Source organism: Ceratotherium simum, chromosome 23 (assembly GCF_057802395.1).
Source record: "Ceratotherium simum simum isolate JZ-2026a chromosome 23, ASM5780239v1, whole genome shotgun sequence".
Taxonomy (NCBI): Eukaryota; Metazoa; Chordata; class Mammalia; order Perissodactyla; family Rhinocerotidae; genus Ceratotherium; species Ceratotherium simum.
The window spans coordinates 35,979,774-35,995,417 of NC_141922.1; the positions used below are offsets into that span (position 1 = coordinate 35,979,774).

The following is a 15,644-nucleotide window of genomic DNA, read 5'->3' on the forward strand; positions in this document are numbered from 1 at the left end:
GATGGATCCCAATGGATATACTGAATCTTTTTGAAAGATAGCATTCCACAAAGTTCTGTTGAGGATTTGTGGCCGACTTTCAAAGTGAAATGCTGCCTTATCATATCTTTACTGCTGTTGAGTTTAGCTGCACATTACTCATGCCAACCTTGTTATTGTAAATGTAAATATATTATGTAATTTAGGTCAATTTTCTCGGTTAAAAAATGCTACGTAATTCTTATAAAAATTAATACCACCAACTCTGAAATAGCAGGCTCTTTTTGCATCAAAGACTCTGGTCCCATGAAAAAGAAAAACTGCTGTTTTCTTTTGAGTTAAATGACGGTTTTGTAGTTTGCTATTAAAAGTGAATACTTTTAAAATCCAAGCTTGCGGATTACAAATATTATGCCCGTGGTTGAGAAATCACTTAGAACATAGGTGGATCTAGATGCGTATGTTTATTCTAAATAAATCACTAACAAATCAAATCCAGCAGTATAATAAATGATACATTGTGATCAATTAGGGTTATTCAAATAATGAAAGGATGGCATTATATTAGGAAATGTATTGACTACCTCACATTTGTAGGTTGAAACGTTGCTGGCAGATTGCTCACTAAGCTTGTTTCTTCTCCCTCCCAGGCACACATCTAGACTACATTTCCCAGCCTCCCTTGCAGTTAGGTATGGGTCTATGCCTGAGTTCTGGCAAACGAAATGTAGCTGGAAATTATGTGTGCCACTTCCCACTCCGACTCATAACATTTTTCGTGTGCAATCGTATACTCTCGCTTCTTCCGCCTGCCGGCTGGGTGCAGAAAAATCTGCAGAAGAATCTGAAGCCCTAACAGCAGAGTCACAAGATGGCAGAGTCACAAGATGGCAGAGTCACAAGTGGTGGGTCCATGAGTAATCACTTGGAAGGCTACCTCAAAAACATTTGCACCTAACTGTCACATGAATGATAACAGTTTCTTAAGCTATTAAGATTTTGAGGATTGTTTATTACAGCAGTTAGCCTACCTTGACTAATCCTGATAGCAAAAAGCCATTTGATAAAACACCTACTGCTAATTTTTAAAAAATTGTCAAATGGAATAGGATTCTTTATTAACTTGTTAAAAAATATCTCTCATATCAAATGCCAACATTGTTCTTAATGATGAAGTAGTATAGGCATTTTCATTAAAATAAACAAGACAAAGATGTCTGCTGCTACCACTGTTAATGATTACTGGTTCCAAATTCTAGCTAATAGATGAGAAATGAAATTACCATTGTTTGAGATGAAAAGATCACCCACCAGGAAAAATCAACTACAAAATTATTTGAGCGATTAAGGACTATAATAAAGTCATCTCTTACAAAATAAATATTAAAAATTAAAGTTTTCTATATGGCCTTTAAAAAGTCAATTATATATCTTCAAACATATGTAAAAGAATCATAAAACAAAAAGATGCTATTTAAAAAGAACAGAGATAAAAATGCTCTGTGAAATCAAAAAATGATAGCCAAAATAAAAATTCAATAGAAATTTAGAAGTTTGAGAAATTTTCTTATAAAGAGAACAAAAATTCAAAGAGATCGACAAAAGGAGAGGAAAAATGAGAAAATTAGACGATCCATCCAGGATGTCTTCTAATTAAAAGAAATTTCAATGAAAAAGAGCAAGCAGAGGGGAGGAAATTATCACACACATAATTAAAGAAATTTTCACTGAACTGAATGACTAAAGCCCATGCTTTATTCAGATTTCCTTAGTTTTTATCTAATGTGCTTTTTCTTTTCTAGGATACCATATTACATTTAGTCATCATGTCTCCTTGGGCTCCCGTTGGCTGTAACAGTTTCTTAGACTTTGTTTTTGATGATCTTGATAGTTTTGAGGAGTACTGGTCAGGTATTTTGTAAAACGTCCGTCTGTCAGGATTTGTCTGATGTTTTTCTCATGACTAGACTGAGATTATGGATTTGGGGGAGGAAGGTCACAGTGGTCAAGCGCCATCTTCATCACATCATATGAAGGGTACATACTCTCAATGTGACTTATTACTGTTGCTGCTGACCTCCATCACCTGCCTGAGGTAGTATTTGTCAAGTTTCTCCATTGTAAAAGTGACTCTTCCCCAGCCCCTTGCTCTACTGTATTCTTTGGAAGGAAGTCACTATGTGCTGCCCAGACTTAAGGAGTAGATAGTTATACTGCACCTCAAGGGTGGAGTATCTACATAAATCACTTGGATAAACACCTAGGAGCATGATTGTTGGATCATATGGTAAGACCATGTTTAGCTGTGTAAGAAACGGCCCAACTATTTTCCAAGGTGGCTGTACCATTTTGCATTTCCATCAGCAATGAAGGAGAGTTCCCGTTGTTCCGCATCCTCACCAGAAATTTGTATTGTCACTTTTTTGGATTTTAACCATTCTAATAGGTGTGTAGTGGTATCTCGTTGTTTTCCTTGCTGATCTTTTTAAGTGACAAATCTATGCCTGGTAATTCAGGAGTACGTCTGGATCTTTCTCTCATGTGATGTTTATGCCAATTCTTGTTCATGCATTGTTTTTTTGCATGCCTGATTATGTTTGATTATATGATAAACATTGTATTTTAAAAGTATTTGTAGAGTATGTAGAATGACACTTACTTCCTCCAGAGAAGATTTTCATTTGCTTCCGCCTGGTGCCTGAGGGTACGCAATCCAGAGCTTATTCTAATTCCAGGGTCAGAGGTTTTTCTAGTCCACCCAGGTAACTTGAAGCAGGGTTGCTTTCCTTACAGTTCACCCTTACTCCTAAGATACACTCCTTTGAGGTCACAATTCTGAGTGTAGTGTGGTGTGCAGCACCCCCTTCCCCTTGTCCTCCAGACTTTGTTAATGGCACTGTTCAACCTCTCAGCCACCTTTTCCAAATCATCAAATGCTCCCCGGACAAAAGAAGCTCCAAATGTTGGGCTTGTTGGCAGTGTGAATTTTTCTTCTCCCAGATCATAGCCTGGCAATTTCTCACTATCTTTTCAGGTTTTTTTTTAGTGTCTTGAGGATGATATTGTTTTATTTCCCACTGTCAGGAGTGAAAGCAGGATCCTGGGTTCCCTTTGCTTCACCCCACACCCCAGGTCTCCCACTGGCTTTAACAGTTATGGTAAATATGGCTGTCTAATTTATTCTTTGCAAAGAAATTGTGACAAATTAAAAAGAGAGAGTCCTGTCTTCTTCTTCTCCATTTAAAAAGAAGCTTCTGACTTATTAGTCATGGAGCCACTGATCTGAAAAATTACACCGCTTCTGGGCCGGGAGCACTATATACAACCACAGAATACTCTCAAATCTCTTATATAGAGAAAATTTTATTACTGAAAAGATCACATAAAACAAAGTTTTGTATACAAAGTTAACAAATGTGGAAAAGTTAATATTTACAACATTTTCCATACAGTACATGATAATTTTCTTTTTATGCTTTAACAGAATGCTAAATACAGAAAAAAACCAAAAGCATCAGAAAACCTTGTTCAAGGAATAATACTTAATTGGAAACAAATTAAGAAAATTCTAACATTTTAAAGTATGTTATACAAAACACATTTCATTTGGTTTATCAGGACTACATTTTTTTCCACTTCATTGGCACTAATATTGCTAACACACCTTTGAATGTTGAACAAAATCCTATTTAGCTGCAGAAATGAATTCTACACAATGTTTGGAAAAGATACTACACAAACACAAAGCGTTTGTAGAATTATAATGTTAAAAAACAAGTTAAAACAAAAGTACAAGCAACTGTAAATGGTCATAATAATGATCTTGGGTGGTCATGAAACATTAAAAAACAAGATCAATTGCACTTGGCTTAATTTATGAAAGAGTAACATTTCATCTACTAACTCTTCAGGATCAGCGAGCAGCAGGAGATGACCAACAGTGGACACTCTTTCAGTACGCACCTTAGTTGCATAATAGATCTGTGAAATTCCTAAAATAATGAGACCTTATAAAATGCACACATTGAAGATGATAAGGTAGAGTAAGTGTTTTTAGTTGAATTCCCATTATAACACCTTTTGGTGTGTCAACTATTTTTTATACTATAAAAGAAAACTATTTCTCAATTTTCTTAGAAATTCAGTGTAAAAGCTACCAAAGTAGTGCTAAAATATCAGAATAAGATAATAAAAATATTTGAATAGATCTTCCAGGATTTCTAAAAAAAGTTCAAATACATATAAATTTATTTTCAAATACATAAAAAAAGATAAAAGGATAAGTTTTAAATACTTCAGCAAAGAAAAATCTTAATTTTATATCATAAAAGTGAAATAGCATAGTACATCTTAAAATACTTTTAACAAGAGTAGAATCTTCATAAATAAAAAAGGAAGATTCCTCTAACTCTCTCCTCCCACACAATTTAAAAAATATTATTAACCTGAACATTTCTGTTTTTCAGGTATATTGTTCTTTCCAGTGTAACAGCAGGCAATGTAGCTTTAAGTGCAAAAGAAGAAGAAAACAGTGATTCTTACAAGACAGTGTATTGGTCACCTCCAGTGGAACACAAAGCCGCTTCAAAGAAATGGGATAACCTGGTTTTCAAGTATCTGAGTGACTGCCAGCGCCCTGCTCTTTTCTAACTCCTGAGGCCGCGTGAACGAGCAGTGATGTGGAGCCTTTCAGGCTGCTTGGCTCTAAAGAGCTGGGGACCTGCAAGTTGTTGCTCTGCGCCGGGCCAGTTTCGGTAACACCACTTTTTGGAGTTATCCTATAGGTAGAAGAAGAAAAGCTGACATATATACATACCAAAGCACAGATGCCAAATGTCCTTGTAACTGCTATCCACTTCTCATGACTTTTACTCGCAACCAATGTCCACCTTTATCAGAGGATAATTAACTAAAACTCTTTATGTATACTCTAATACCTCAAAATACAAATAATTTATTTCAAATACAATTTTTGCTAACTTTGGAAACTTTGTCAAGCACCACCCATGCATGGACTGAGGACAATGTCTCACGGTGAACACAATTAATAAGACAGGATTTCTGCCCTCGGTTTAAGAAATATTTTATTGATTTCCCACCATAGATCAGACACTGTATAAGAGGATGGGAACACAAAGATGAGTAAGACCTCAGCTCTGCCTTTCTGGAGTTTACAAATCTAGTGGAGGATAAAAGCACGTATCTAATTACAATCCAGGTACGCAAAAGCTGTTAGAGAAACAGAGAGAGGGTGCATTTGGCCTAGTTTGGGAGGGTGAGGTAAGACAACCTTGAGACCTTAAAGTAGTCAGTGGTCAGCATTCTGGTTAATTTGATGTTTACCTGTGTTTGGAGCAACTATGACCATCTGGAAAATTCATTAAAGGTAATGCTAATATCCTTTCATGTTCAGAAAATAAAAACATTTTATAATCATCTTTGTGTAAACTAACAAATACCTTTTAGACAGTACCATAATGCAGTACCAATTAAAACTCAGCCTGTATTCCAGATGAATCTTAAACACTTACCTAAATATACACATAACTCTTAACAATTACCACAGAAATGAACGTCACTGTTCTACGTGAACAACATACGTGAAAGTTCTCAAAGCTAAGAATTAAACTAGAAAATGACATATTTATAGGCTGAACCCAAACTTTCTTGGATTAAGGGTATAGATGTCATCTCACAGAATGCTTTCTTTCCAGATGTTACGTTTTAATAAAAATGTATAACGCAGTATTCAAAATAGTCATGATTCAGAGAACAAAATCAAAGCTCACCTTCCTTCACTCCGCGCACTTTCAGATACACTGCTCTTATCGTTCACGCGGCCTGCCCGGCCTTTCCTGTCGGCCTGCTCCCCACAGAGTTTGGAGCTGGATGCTGCTGGGGAGGCAGGTTCCCCACAGTCCTGTTCTCTTGATTTAGGGGTGCTCGCTCCGTCTGCTCTCACCTCTCTCACTGATGTTTCTGGCGAGGTTTGGATTTCTGTCAAAGTGTCCTGTCCTAAGTAATCATGGTTAGTGATTGCTACTGCAGAGGTGCCATGATTTGCTGTAGCTCCTGTGCTGGTTCCCATGGATTTGGAAATGACCTTCAGCTTATGTGAACTTGGTTTGTAGTGCTTCTTCTTGTGTTTAACTTTAGAATTGTGCTTTAAGAAGAACTCACATGACTCCTGTAGAACTCTTCGACTTTCACTGATTGGACTGTAAGAAAATCCAAGGAGAAGATTTACTTGATAAATCTTAAGCGTTATAGTAGAAGCCACAAAGCATATCACATATCTTGTGCCAGAAATCCTTATTCATTAAAGTTAGAAATTCTATATGATTTATATTATTTATAAAATCTGAGATTATAAATACTATGAGATGTAAGTAGATTGACACGAAGTGAAATCTTTTGTGCATACACTGTTAGTTGCTTTGTCAGCATAAATAGTAGACTGCTAAGAAATTAAATAGGTGAGGGCCGGCCCCGTGGCTTAGCGGTTAAGTGCGCGCGCTCTGCTACTGGCGGCCCAGGTTCGGATCCCGGGCGCGCACCGACGCACCGCTTCTCCGGCCATGCTGAGGCCACGTCCCACATACAGCAACTAGAAGGCTGTGCAACTATGACATACAACTATCTACTGGGGCTTTGGGGGAGAAAAATAAATAAATAAAAAAAATTAAAACAACAAAAAAAGAAATTACATAGGCGAAATCAAAGGATAAGGGAGGATAAGGAAACTTAAGCCAACATAAAGTAGGGACTATCTGTATGGGTATCATATATAAATATATCCAATGTAAAAGTAAACCAGAAGAGAAAAGACATAGAATATAATTAGTGGTCTTTGTTAAATTTAATTGTTTGCCTTCTAACACTAAACTTAGCATTCAAGTTATACTGAAGTTAGTGTGCGTACATAAATATGGGATAGACATACAATAATAGTGCAAAAAAATTAAAGTCTGGTTAAGCACAATTCTTCAGACTTTAAAAACTTATTTTTAACTACAGTTCTGAAACTTTTACCACAAAAAAATCATTAATCAAACCAATGGGAAACAGTTTAAAAAACTCTATAGTACATTGTTGATAGTACATAGTATACAACATACATAAATAACTAAGATGAACTATTTACTCATAAATGTAAATCAACTATATTGTTACAGAATATTCCGTAAGTTTGAATTTTTACCATCGTAGGCAAGGCAAATTGGCAAGGAAATTTTAAGTCAGTACTATATGTAATAAAATTTAAATGTAGTAAATAATGATCATAACACGTCACACTTAAATCATACTTTATAGATTTCCTTACATGCATTTGAGTCCATTTAATCTTTTATCATTGATAAAAAAGGATAAAATTATTGAAAATGCTATGCCCAAAATAATGAATCCAATGAAAGCAGTACTAATATTGGATATATTATAAGCTATGGAAAGCAAATGCACATTTTACAAATCTTTCATTCATATTTCAGTAGAATAGTATATGTCAAAGACTATAACAATGCCAAAATAAAGCATATCTCTCTACGAAAAAGATTTCAAAACTTGAAACAACAGTTGATATAATAAAACACTCGTACAATGATGATTTGAAGAGGTCCTTGTTATTTGATCTATTTATTTTAAAACAATGTCATATAATTCAATAGGTTCTTACTCTTTCTTGCGATTTCGTTTAAAAAACCCAGCCCATTCTGTGCATGTCTTTTTGCTTCCAACCCAGAAGACAGCAGAGATGCCAACAATTAATGTCATCAGATATTTTATCATAAATAAAGCCAATTCTGGTCGAGTTTCTGTTTTTGCCTATAAAAAAAAAACAGTGAATAACAAAAATGTCAGTGATACATTTAAAGTGGAGAAAAGTCTATATGGTAAATATAAAATGAACAAAAAATATAAATCTTCAGTCTGTTTTATTATAAAATGTTTGATATAATATAATGAATAATGCTTTAAGTGTAATACCTTCTTTACCAAAGTTCTGAACAAAGAACTTGTATCTGTGTATCAAAATATATAGGTAGAAAGGGAAAACCAAATAAATTTAGGAAGCATATCCTAAATCTTGGCTTGATTTCCCGACACCTTTTTTTCCTATAAGTACAGCAGCCTCTTATAATTGCCAAATTATTTGCCTCTAAATATTTATCTATTTTCCTTCACTTTAATCCACCATAAAAAACACATTTAAACTCATTATAACAACATACTATTTTAGAGACTTTATGTATTGTTGATGTTTATGTTATAAAAACATGGTTGGTTAGAGCAAAATAAACATCAGTAAAATGTGGAAATTTCATGAAAATTCATACTTTTCTTTCAAGCATAAACTTTCAAATATTATTTTTTAAATGTTGCACAAGTATCAAAATACTACACAGTCTGTATTATAGCTTGATTTTTGCACTTACTAATATTTCTTGGAGACCATTCTATATCAGCACAAACAGAGGTCTTCATTTATTTTTGAAGGCTGTAGCATTGTGTGCATGAATATAACTTATTCAATGACTCCTATTAATGGATATTTAGGTTATTTCCAACCTATTGCCATTGCAAATAATGTTGCAGTGACTATCTTTGTGTGTGTAATCTCTCACATTTGTGAGCAGATCTGTCGACACATTTCCAGAAGGGCAGGATCAAAGAGTATGTGCAGGTGATACTGTCAGACTGCTTTCCACAGAAGGCTGAACTGACTGAACAGCAGAGTCTGAGAATGCATATTTTGCCAGTTTCACCAACATAGTGGTTATAAAACCTTTAGATGTTTGCCATGTTGTAAGTAGGAATATAATTTTATTGTAATTTTAATTTGCATTTCTTTATAACATTTTTCACATATGTAAGAATAGCTTTTTGATTTTCCTTTCTGTGATCCCTCTTCATATTCTCTTCTCATTTTTATATCAGATTGTCAGGTTTTTCTCTTATTGATCTACAGGAATTCTTTAGAAATTAAGAAAATTAGCTCTTCAACTATGATGTGATGTGTGAATAAATTCTCCCAGTTCGTCTTCTGAGTTTGATTACGGTGGGTTGTTTTGCCATGCAGAATCTCTAAAAAATTTTTTTTACTTAGTCAAATTTAGCAATCTTTTTTTTTTATAGTTCATGAATTTTATTTCAGACTTACAAAGTCCTTGTCCACTTTAAGATTTGAATTTTCTCATTTTATCTTTTAATACTTTATAGTTTCTTTCTTTACATGAAACATAATTTTTAAAAATCACAGATCTTAAACTTTTTTAGTAGTATGTAATAGTTGTTTGCCAAAAATACTGAGGTATATATGAGACACTTCATATAGCAAGATCACTTAAAGACACAGCTCCCTTATTAAGTATATAGTAAAAACAGACTGTGGATAACAGACTGGACAATATGTAAGGCAAGTAAAACTATTATCCCCACATATCAGTATATAAAATAGGTTCCACTATGTTATAATGCAGTAACTTTCTAGAGTATAAATTATTATGTAAAATAATTCAGCCCACACATTGCTTGATTTGATATACCATGGTGACAGCACTCACAATCAATATAACTAATTAACGCCATATATAAACATTCAAGAAAAATGTATAAACTCTATTAAAAAACAAAATTTCTATTAAAAAAACCTCAACTAAAACCCTTTAAGAAATTTTCTCTTTTCAGAAATTTACTTTTTTAATCTTAAAAGCACCACCTTTATACTAATCATAAACATCAGAAACATATGAAACTTTTTTTTTGCTGAGGAAGAGTCACCTTGTGCTAACATCTGTTGCCAATCTCCCTTTATTTTCACTTGAGGAAGATTAGCCCTGAGCTAACATCTGTGCCAATGTTCCTCTACTTTGTATGTGGGATGCCACCACAGCATGGCTGGTGAGTGATATAGGTCGGTGCCCAGGATCTGAACCCGCAAACCTGGGCCATCGAAGCGGAGCACGTGGAACTTTAACCACTTGGCCAAAGGGCTGGCCCCGAAACATATTTTGTTTTAATTGTGCTTTTTTCAGTTAAGAAACGACAGGATGGTTTAGGCAAAAATCAAGTTCTGTTTTTATAAGCATATATGCAAAAAATGATAAGATAATATGATCAAATTAAATATGCTCAAATAAGGTTTTTCCCTACTAGCACTGAATAATTTAAAACAACTCCCAATTCACTAGAAGTTACTTCTCTTTTTCTCCCTATGACAAGATCTGTTCTTCTGACTCTGTTCTTTATTACTATTAATCTGCCTTTGCAACCCAATTTATTTTTTAAAAGAACAGCCAGAGGAGGCACTTTACTATTGTAACTGAAGCTAAAACTTGAGGAAAGAACTTTTAAGACACTTACTCCAGTTTCAGCAATGATGGGGAATCATTCCTTATGTCTATTGGATTTTCTCACCTCAAATCTAATTTTATGGTCATGACTAATTCAAGTATATTTCCAGGGAACATTTTCTATGTTAAAATTAAATAGTGAAACAATACAAATGATAGCTTTTACCTGATAAGGACATGGGATATGGTACTGACGACAATGGTCAGAGACCCAAGTTATCTCCCAGGTAATCCTGTTCACTTGCTCATACACATAACAGCCAAGAAGCGTCACCAATGGCACAAGGTACAGGCCACTGAAGACTCCAATTCGAATCATAAATTTCTTTAGTTTCTCTTGGTTCCGGCCATCATGTTGTATAACTTGTCGAACGTGATTTAAGGAAATAATGCCAGCTAAAAGAAGAGACAGTCCAACAAACACACAAAGGCACAGTGGCAAAAGGACAAAGTAGCGAGAAGCATCCAGGTCATAAAGGCCGACAAAGCAAACTCCACTAATGTTGTCTCCTTCCACTTTGTTCATAGCAAGAAGCATAACAGTCAGAAAACCTGGTATTCCCCATGCAACAGCATGAAACCACACTGCTTTTTGTTCAATGGCTTCACAACTCCATTTTCTTCCTGCAGCTAAGAACCAAGTAATGGTAAGAATCACCCACCACACAGTGCCAGCCATTGTGAAGAAATACAAAAACATAAACAAAACGGTGCAAGCCTTATTTTGAGAGCCTAGAACAACTGTGTCACCAAGTTCTAGCTTCTCATCTGCCTTATTGCAGGCTGTGCTATTGCCTAGCAAGAATCCAATAAAGTACATAAGAGATACAATGCTGTAACAGACAGAGTAGTATATAATTGGTCTTTCTGGGTATCTGAATCTTTTAACATCAATTAAAAAAGTAAGGAATGTGAACAGGGTTGCACAAAGACAAAATATTGAAACTATTCCAATAAAACTTTTTGCAAACTCTAGCTCATCACTTTTAAAATACATGTTGGGGCATGGAGGTGCACACTGGTCAATTCCCAGAAACTTATATCCTTGTCCCCCAGAAGTCTTAAGATGCCTTGGACACCAAAATCCAATGTCTCTTTGGACTTGCTCTGTTTTCTTCTGAGGATCAAGAAACTCTGTGTGTGGATCAAAAGTTACAGGAACAGTCTCATCACAGTATTGTAATCTGTAAAGATTATAAAAATTAAATATAGGAAGTCAACATTTTTAATGAGTCACTTTTAATGCTACGCTTTCCAACTATAAAATATTGCCTTATGCATTCATAACTCATGGGAAGACATACAAACCTAAATAGATTACAGGTTAGAGTTGAGTAGAAAGTTTTTTGAAGTTGACTAAAAACTTGTGGTTGTTAATGAGGTCTCGACATACCAAAATATATATTAAATACAAGGCAAGTGAATATGAAAATTCCTGTACTTGGAAAACAATTAATCAATTAATAATTTTAAAATAATTTCTGCTTTCAAGACTAAATATTTAAGAAAGAATTTATCTTGATTGGTACTCTCCAGACAAAAAAGTGCTGGCTTGTCTGTTTATAGCATACGAAATACAAGTCATGGGGAAATTAATTTTTATTTTCTAATGCCCACGAGCCAAGTAGATCAACAACGTGAGTAAGGTGATGACAACTAAAATGACTGAAATGAGATCCTTTCCTGGCCTGACAGGGTCGAGTTCAAGTGATCTCTAAGTTCTTAGAGAAGGGCAAGAAGATCACCAAGGGCAGGCTGAGGACCAGGTTAACTCACATCACCATTTTATTTCAGTTTGGCTGTTTGTCTCCCTGGTTTATGGGCAGACCTGAGTGCCACACAGACATATTTCTGTTTTGTACAGAATTTTACCACTAGTTGAGTTTCTACCTACAGGTATTATTTTGGAGGATTTTGTATGGTGTAAAAATTAGTGGGGGTTTTTAATGAGCAGGCATTATAAATATGTTTTAGATAAGAACAGAAAATAATAAAGTGTATGCCCATAAAAAGAACACTCATGTATCTGCCAGCTTTTTCAACTTAATATTATGTCAGTTTTGCTTTATATCTTTTTAAATAAAGCAATATAATGTTACAGATACAGTTGAGACCCCTTTCTGGTCCTATTCTCTTTTCTCTCTCCCCAGAAATATTCATTACCACAAGTTCAGTTTTTATTTTCCTCATGCATTTTTAAATATTTTTACTATGTTATTTTCGAACTATGTTACACAGTACTGTTTCACAGGTTTTTAACTTTATGTAAATGACATCATGCTATATATATCATACTGCAATTTTCTTTTTTTACTTAACACTATAGTTTTTCAATTTATCTATATTGACAGATGTGGGTCAACTACATTCATTTTATCAATTGTATGGTAATATTCTAGTGTGTAAGTACATCACAATTTACTAATCATTCTTACAATGGACTTTCAGACTTTTTCCCATTTTTAAAAAATTAGGAATAATGCTACAATCAATATTCTTGTGCATGATTCCTTGTTTGTATAAAAGTTTATATAGAAGGGGATTTCCCATACTATATATTACTCAATTGTTCTTGAAAATGATTATGCATCTACCAGAAGTGTATAGTTCCACAAAGGTTCTATAGTTTCTTCAAGCTACCGATAAAGAAACAAAAAAGTAGACAGCTTCCTCCTCAGATATATTACATGAGGTCTCAAATATTCCAAATTACAAGCCCCCAACCACTAGAGAATAGGAGACAAAAGTAATTAATCAAGTTAAAAGGTTAAAAAGTTAAAAGGTCAGTGAATTGATAATAAGACTCATTCCCCTGCCCTGCACCCCCCGCCCTCCGGGTTTAGGTCAAAAACACACCATTACATGTTCTCTCCTTTGTTGTACGTAGCACAGTCATAATTTTGCCTTTATTTGTATAACTATTTGATTACTCTCCGTTCCTCCCAGCCCATTTGTAAGTTCCCTGAGAACAAGAATCAAGTCTGTTTTGCTCACCATTGTGTCCACAGCACTTACCACCACAGCACCTAGCATATAGTAAGTGTGCAATAAACATCTGTGACTTAAACAATGAAAGCCTATCACTAACATTCTGGAAAACTAACACCAATATTAAAATATCATTAGTACCCTTCAGTAGAAAACATAATTTACCTGTCACATTCAAGTTCCTCAGGCCATTGGATTCCAAAAGTGTCAATTAGTTTTTTGCAATCAGAATATACTTTCTCACAAAATTTACGACATGGTGGAACCACATGAATTTGCTCTGTGCAGGTTGGTACAAAAGCTTTGCAAAGGAAAGTTTCAACATTTGGTGAACATTCCAGATTTGCAAGAGGAAGAAAAAGCTATTAAGAAAAACAGCAAGGTTATAAAACATTTTAATAACAAATGACTGAAATTAATTCATTTACTGTTTAAAGTATATAGTTTTTCACTTATGCTCCAAAAGAATCTTTAAGTATCACTCTCAATACAATCAAATTTTGATTACATAATCTTGTTTAGTCTGTTAGACTTTGGAACCTTCATACACAATGAAATATTATTATTTTATTCAATTATACATTTTTTAAGAAGACACTAAATCAAAAGAAATCAAAAGCATTAGTTGATTGCTAGGTGAAATAAATTATACAAATATTCAATTTATAAGCATATGCTGAAATATCTTAACACTGTACAAAGAGTTCAGGAGAATAAAGGAATATTTAGGGCAGAGGGATCAGCATGAAAAAGGCATAAGGATCTCGAGAACATAGTGATTTCAGAGCAAGAAGTTCAATGTGACTAGAATACAAGGTCAAAAGGGTGAAGTCAAGGGCAGAGTAGAGAGAGATGAGCCTGGAGAGGTACGCTGGACCTGATCATGGAGAGCACAAATGACATGCTAAGTTGCTTGGATTTTAAAATAAAGGAATGGGATACTATTGGCAAGTTTTAATCAGGAAATCTCTCTAGAGTCTGACAGCTGAGTCTGAATCCTAGTCCCACACCTACTGGCTGGTGTAACTTTGGCAAGTTACTTAACTTCTCTGTGTCTTGGTTTCTTCACCTGTAAAACGGCCATAATAATAGTACCTGTCTCATAAGACTGTTGTGAATACTAAGTTAACAAATGTAAAGCACTTAGAACAGTGTCTGGCATACAGTAAGCACTCTATAATTGTCAGTTCCTGTGATGATTACACTTGAGAGTGTACAGATAGGTTCTAGATAAACATGGTAGATTGATCACATGTGTTTTATCTCCTTGTTTCCTCACTAAAATGACAATTTTAAAAAAAGGTACTAATCCATTAGTAAGTGAATAGGAGACTCCATTAGCGTATTTGAGCTTTCCAAAGAACAAAAACAAAACAAAACAACTAAAAAAGCCCCAAACTTGGAGAGACAGAAAGCTATTAGAGGAGTGCTAAGTGACTTACTGGGACATGGGGTGGATTACAAAGTAGGAGTGGAGGGATTCAGATGAGAATTTGATTTGCCCTAAAGAATCTGAGAGTCTCAGTTCTTCCAGGTACCAAAAGCTGGTACCTTTAGCAAAAAAGGCTAAAATTGGAGTAACGTTTACAAGTCAGTTCCTCTCTCTGTCACCACCCCTCTTCCCCGCCCCAATAGGCAGCCAGATGACCACTGCACCCCACCAGGGTTGTTTCCAGGAGAAAAGGAGCTAGAGATGTTCTACACTTGGGATATCAGGCACAGAGCAGGGCAGGAATACAGTGCAGACTGACAAGAGGGAGAATGAGTAACAGTCTAGCTACGGAAACGTGAAGCCCTCACCTTCCTTTTCCTGCTTCCTTCCCCAAAAGCTCAGCAGACAGGTAAATACCCACCAACTCCTCAAAAACTCAACAGTCTTGGAGAAAAGACCTTTACATACTGACAATGAAAAAGCTAGTCGACCTCAAGCTCACCTTATTATGAAGCCCACCAGGAACAAGCCCCACTCACGCACATGGAGCTTTTCAGTGTCGAATACTATATTTGTGTGACTGTCCTACACAAATATAAATGAGCAACCAAGGATCATCAGGCATTTGAAGAAAGCCTCATAAAAGAGACCAAAACAAACAAGCAGATAAAAGGAAATTTGGAGGCAACAGAGATTATGCAGGGAACAGAAGAAAACAAAACAAAATAAATCACAAAACAAACAAAAATTTTAATATCTTAAATGAGAAGCTATTGCATCCATTAAACAAGAATAGGATGCTATGGAAAATTAAAATAATATGACAGCTGAAATTAAAAAAAAAACCTCTATAGAAGGATTAGAAGATAAAGCTGAGGGAAGAGAGGGACAAT

The 15,644-nt window shown here is 35.0% G+C and overlaps 1 protein-coding gene across 2 annotated transcripts in view; it reads right to left on the bottom strand.

Moving 5' to 3' along the window:
- Nucleotides 1-3,324: 3,324 nt before the first annotated feature.
- Nucleotides 3,325-15,644, bottom strand: part of FZD6 (frizzled class receptor 6) — a 30,091-nt gene continuing 17,771 nt past the window's right edge. For both annotated transcript variants that reach the window (XM_087447563.1, XM_014788102.2), the window contains exons 3-7: nucleotides 13,485-13,681; nucleotides 10,498-11,515; nucleotides 7,655-7,803; nucleotides 5,769-6,197; nucleotides 3,325-4,757 (exon numbers count right to left, since the gene is read on the bottom strand). In XM_087447563.1, the coding sequence (XP_087303689.1) occupies nucleotides 4,589-4,757; nucleotides 5,769-6,197; nucleotides 7,655-7,803; nucleotides 10,498-11,515; nucleotides 13,485-13,681 (1,962 nt within the window). In that variant the 3' untranslated portion in view covers nucleotides 3,325-4,588. The remainder of the gene's footprint in view (nucleotides 4,758-5,768; nucleotides 6,198-7,654; nucleotides 7,804-10,497; nucleotides 11,516-13,484; nucleotides 13,682-15,644) is intronic.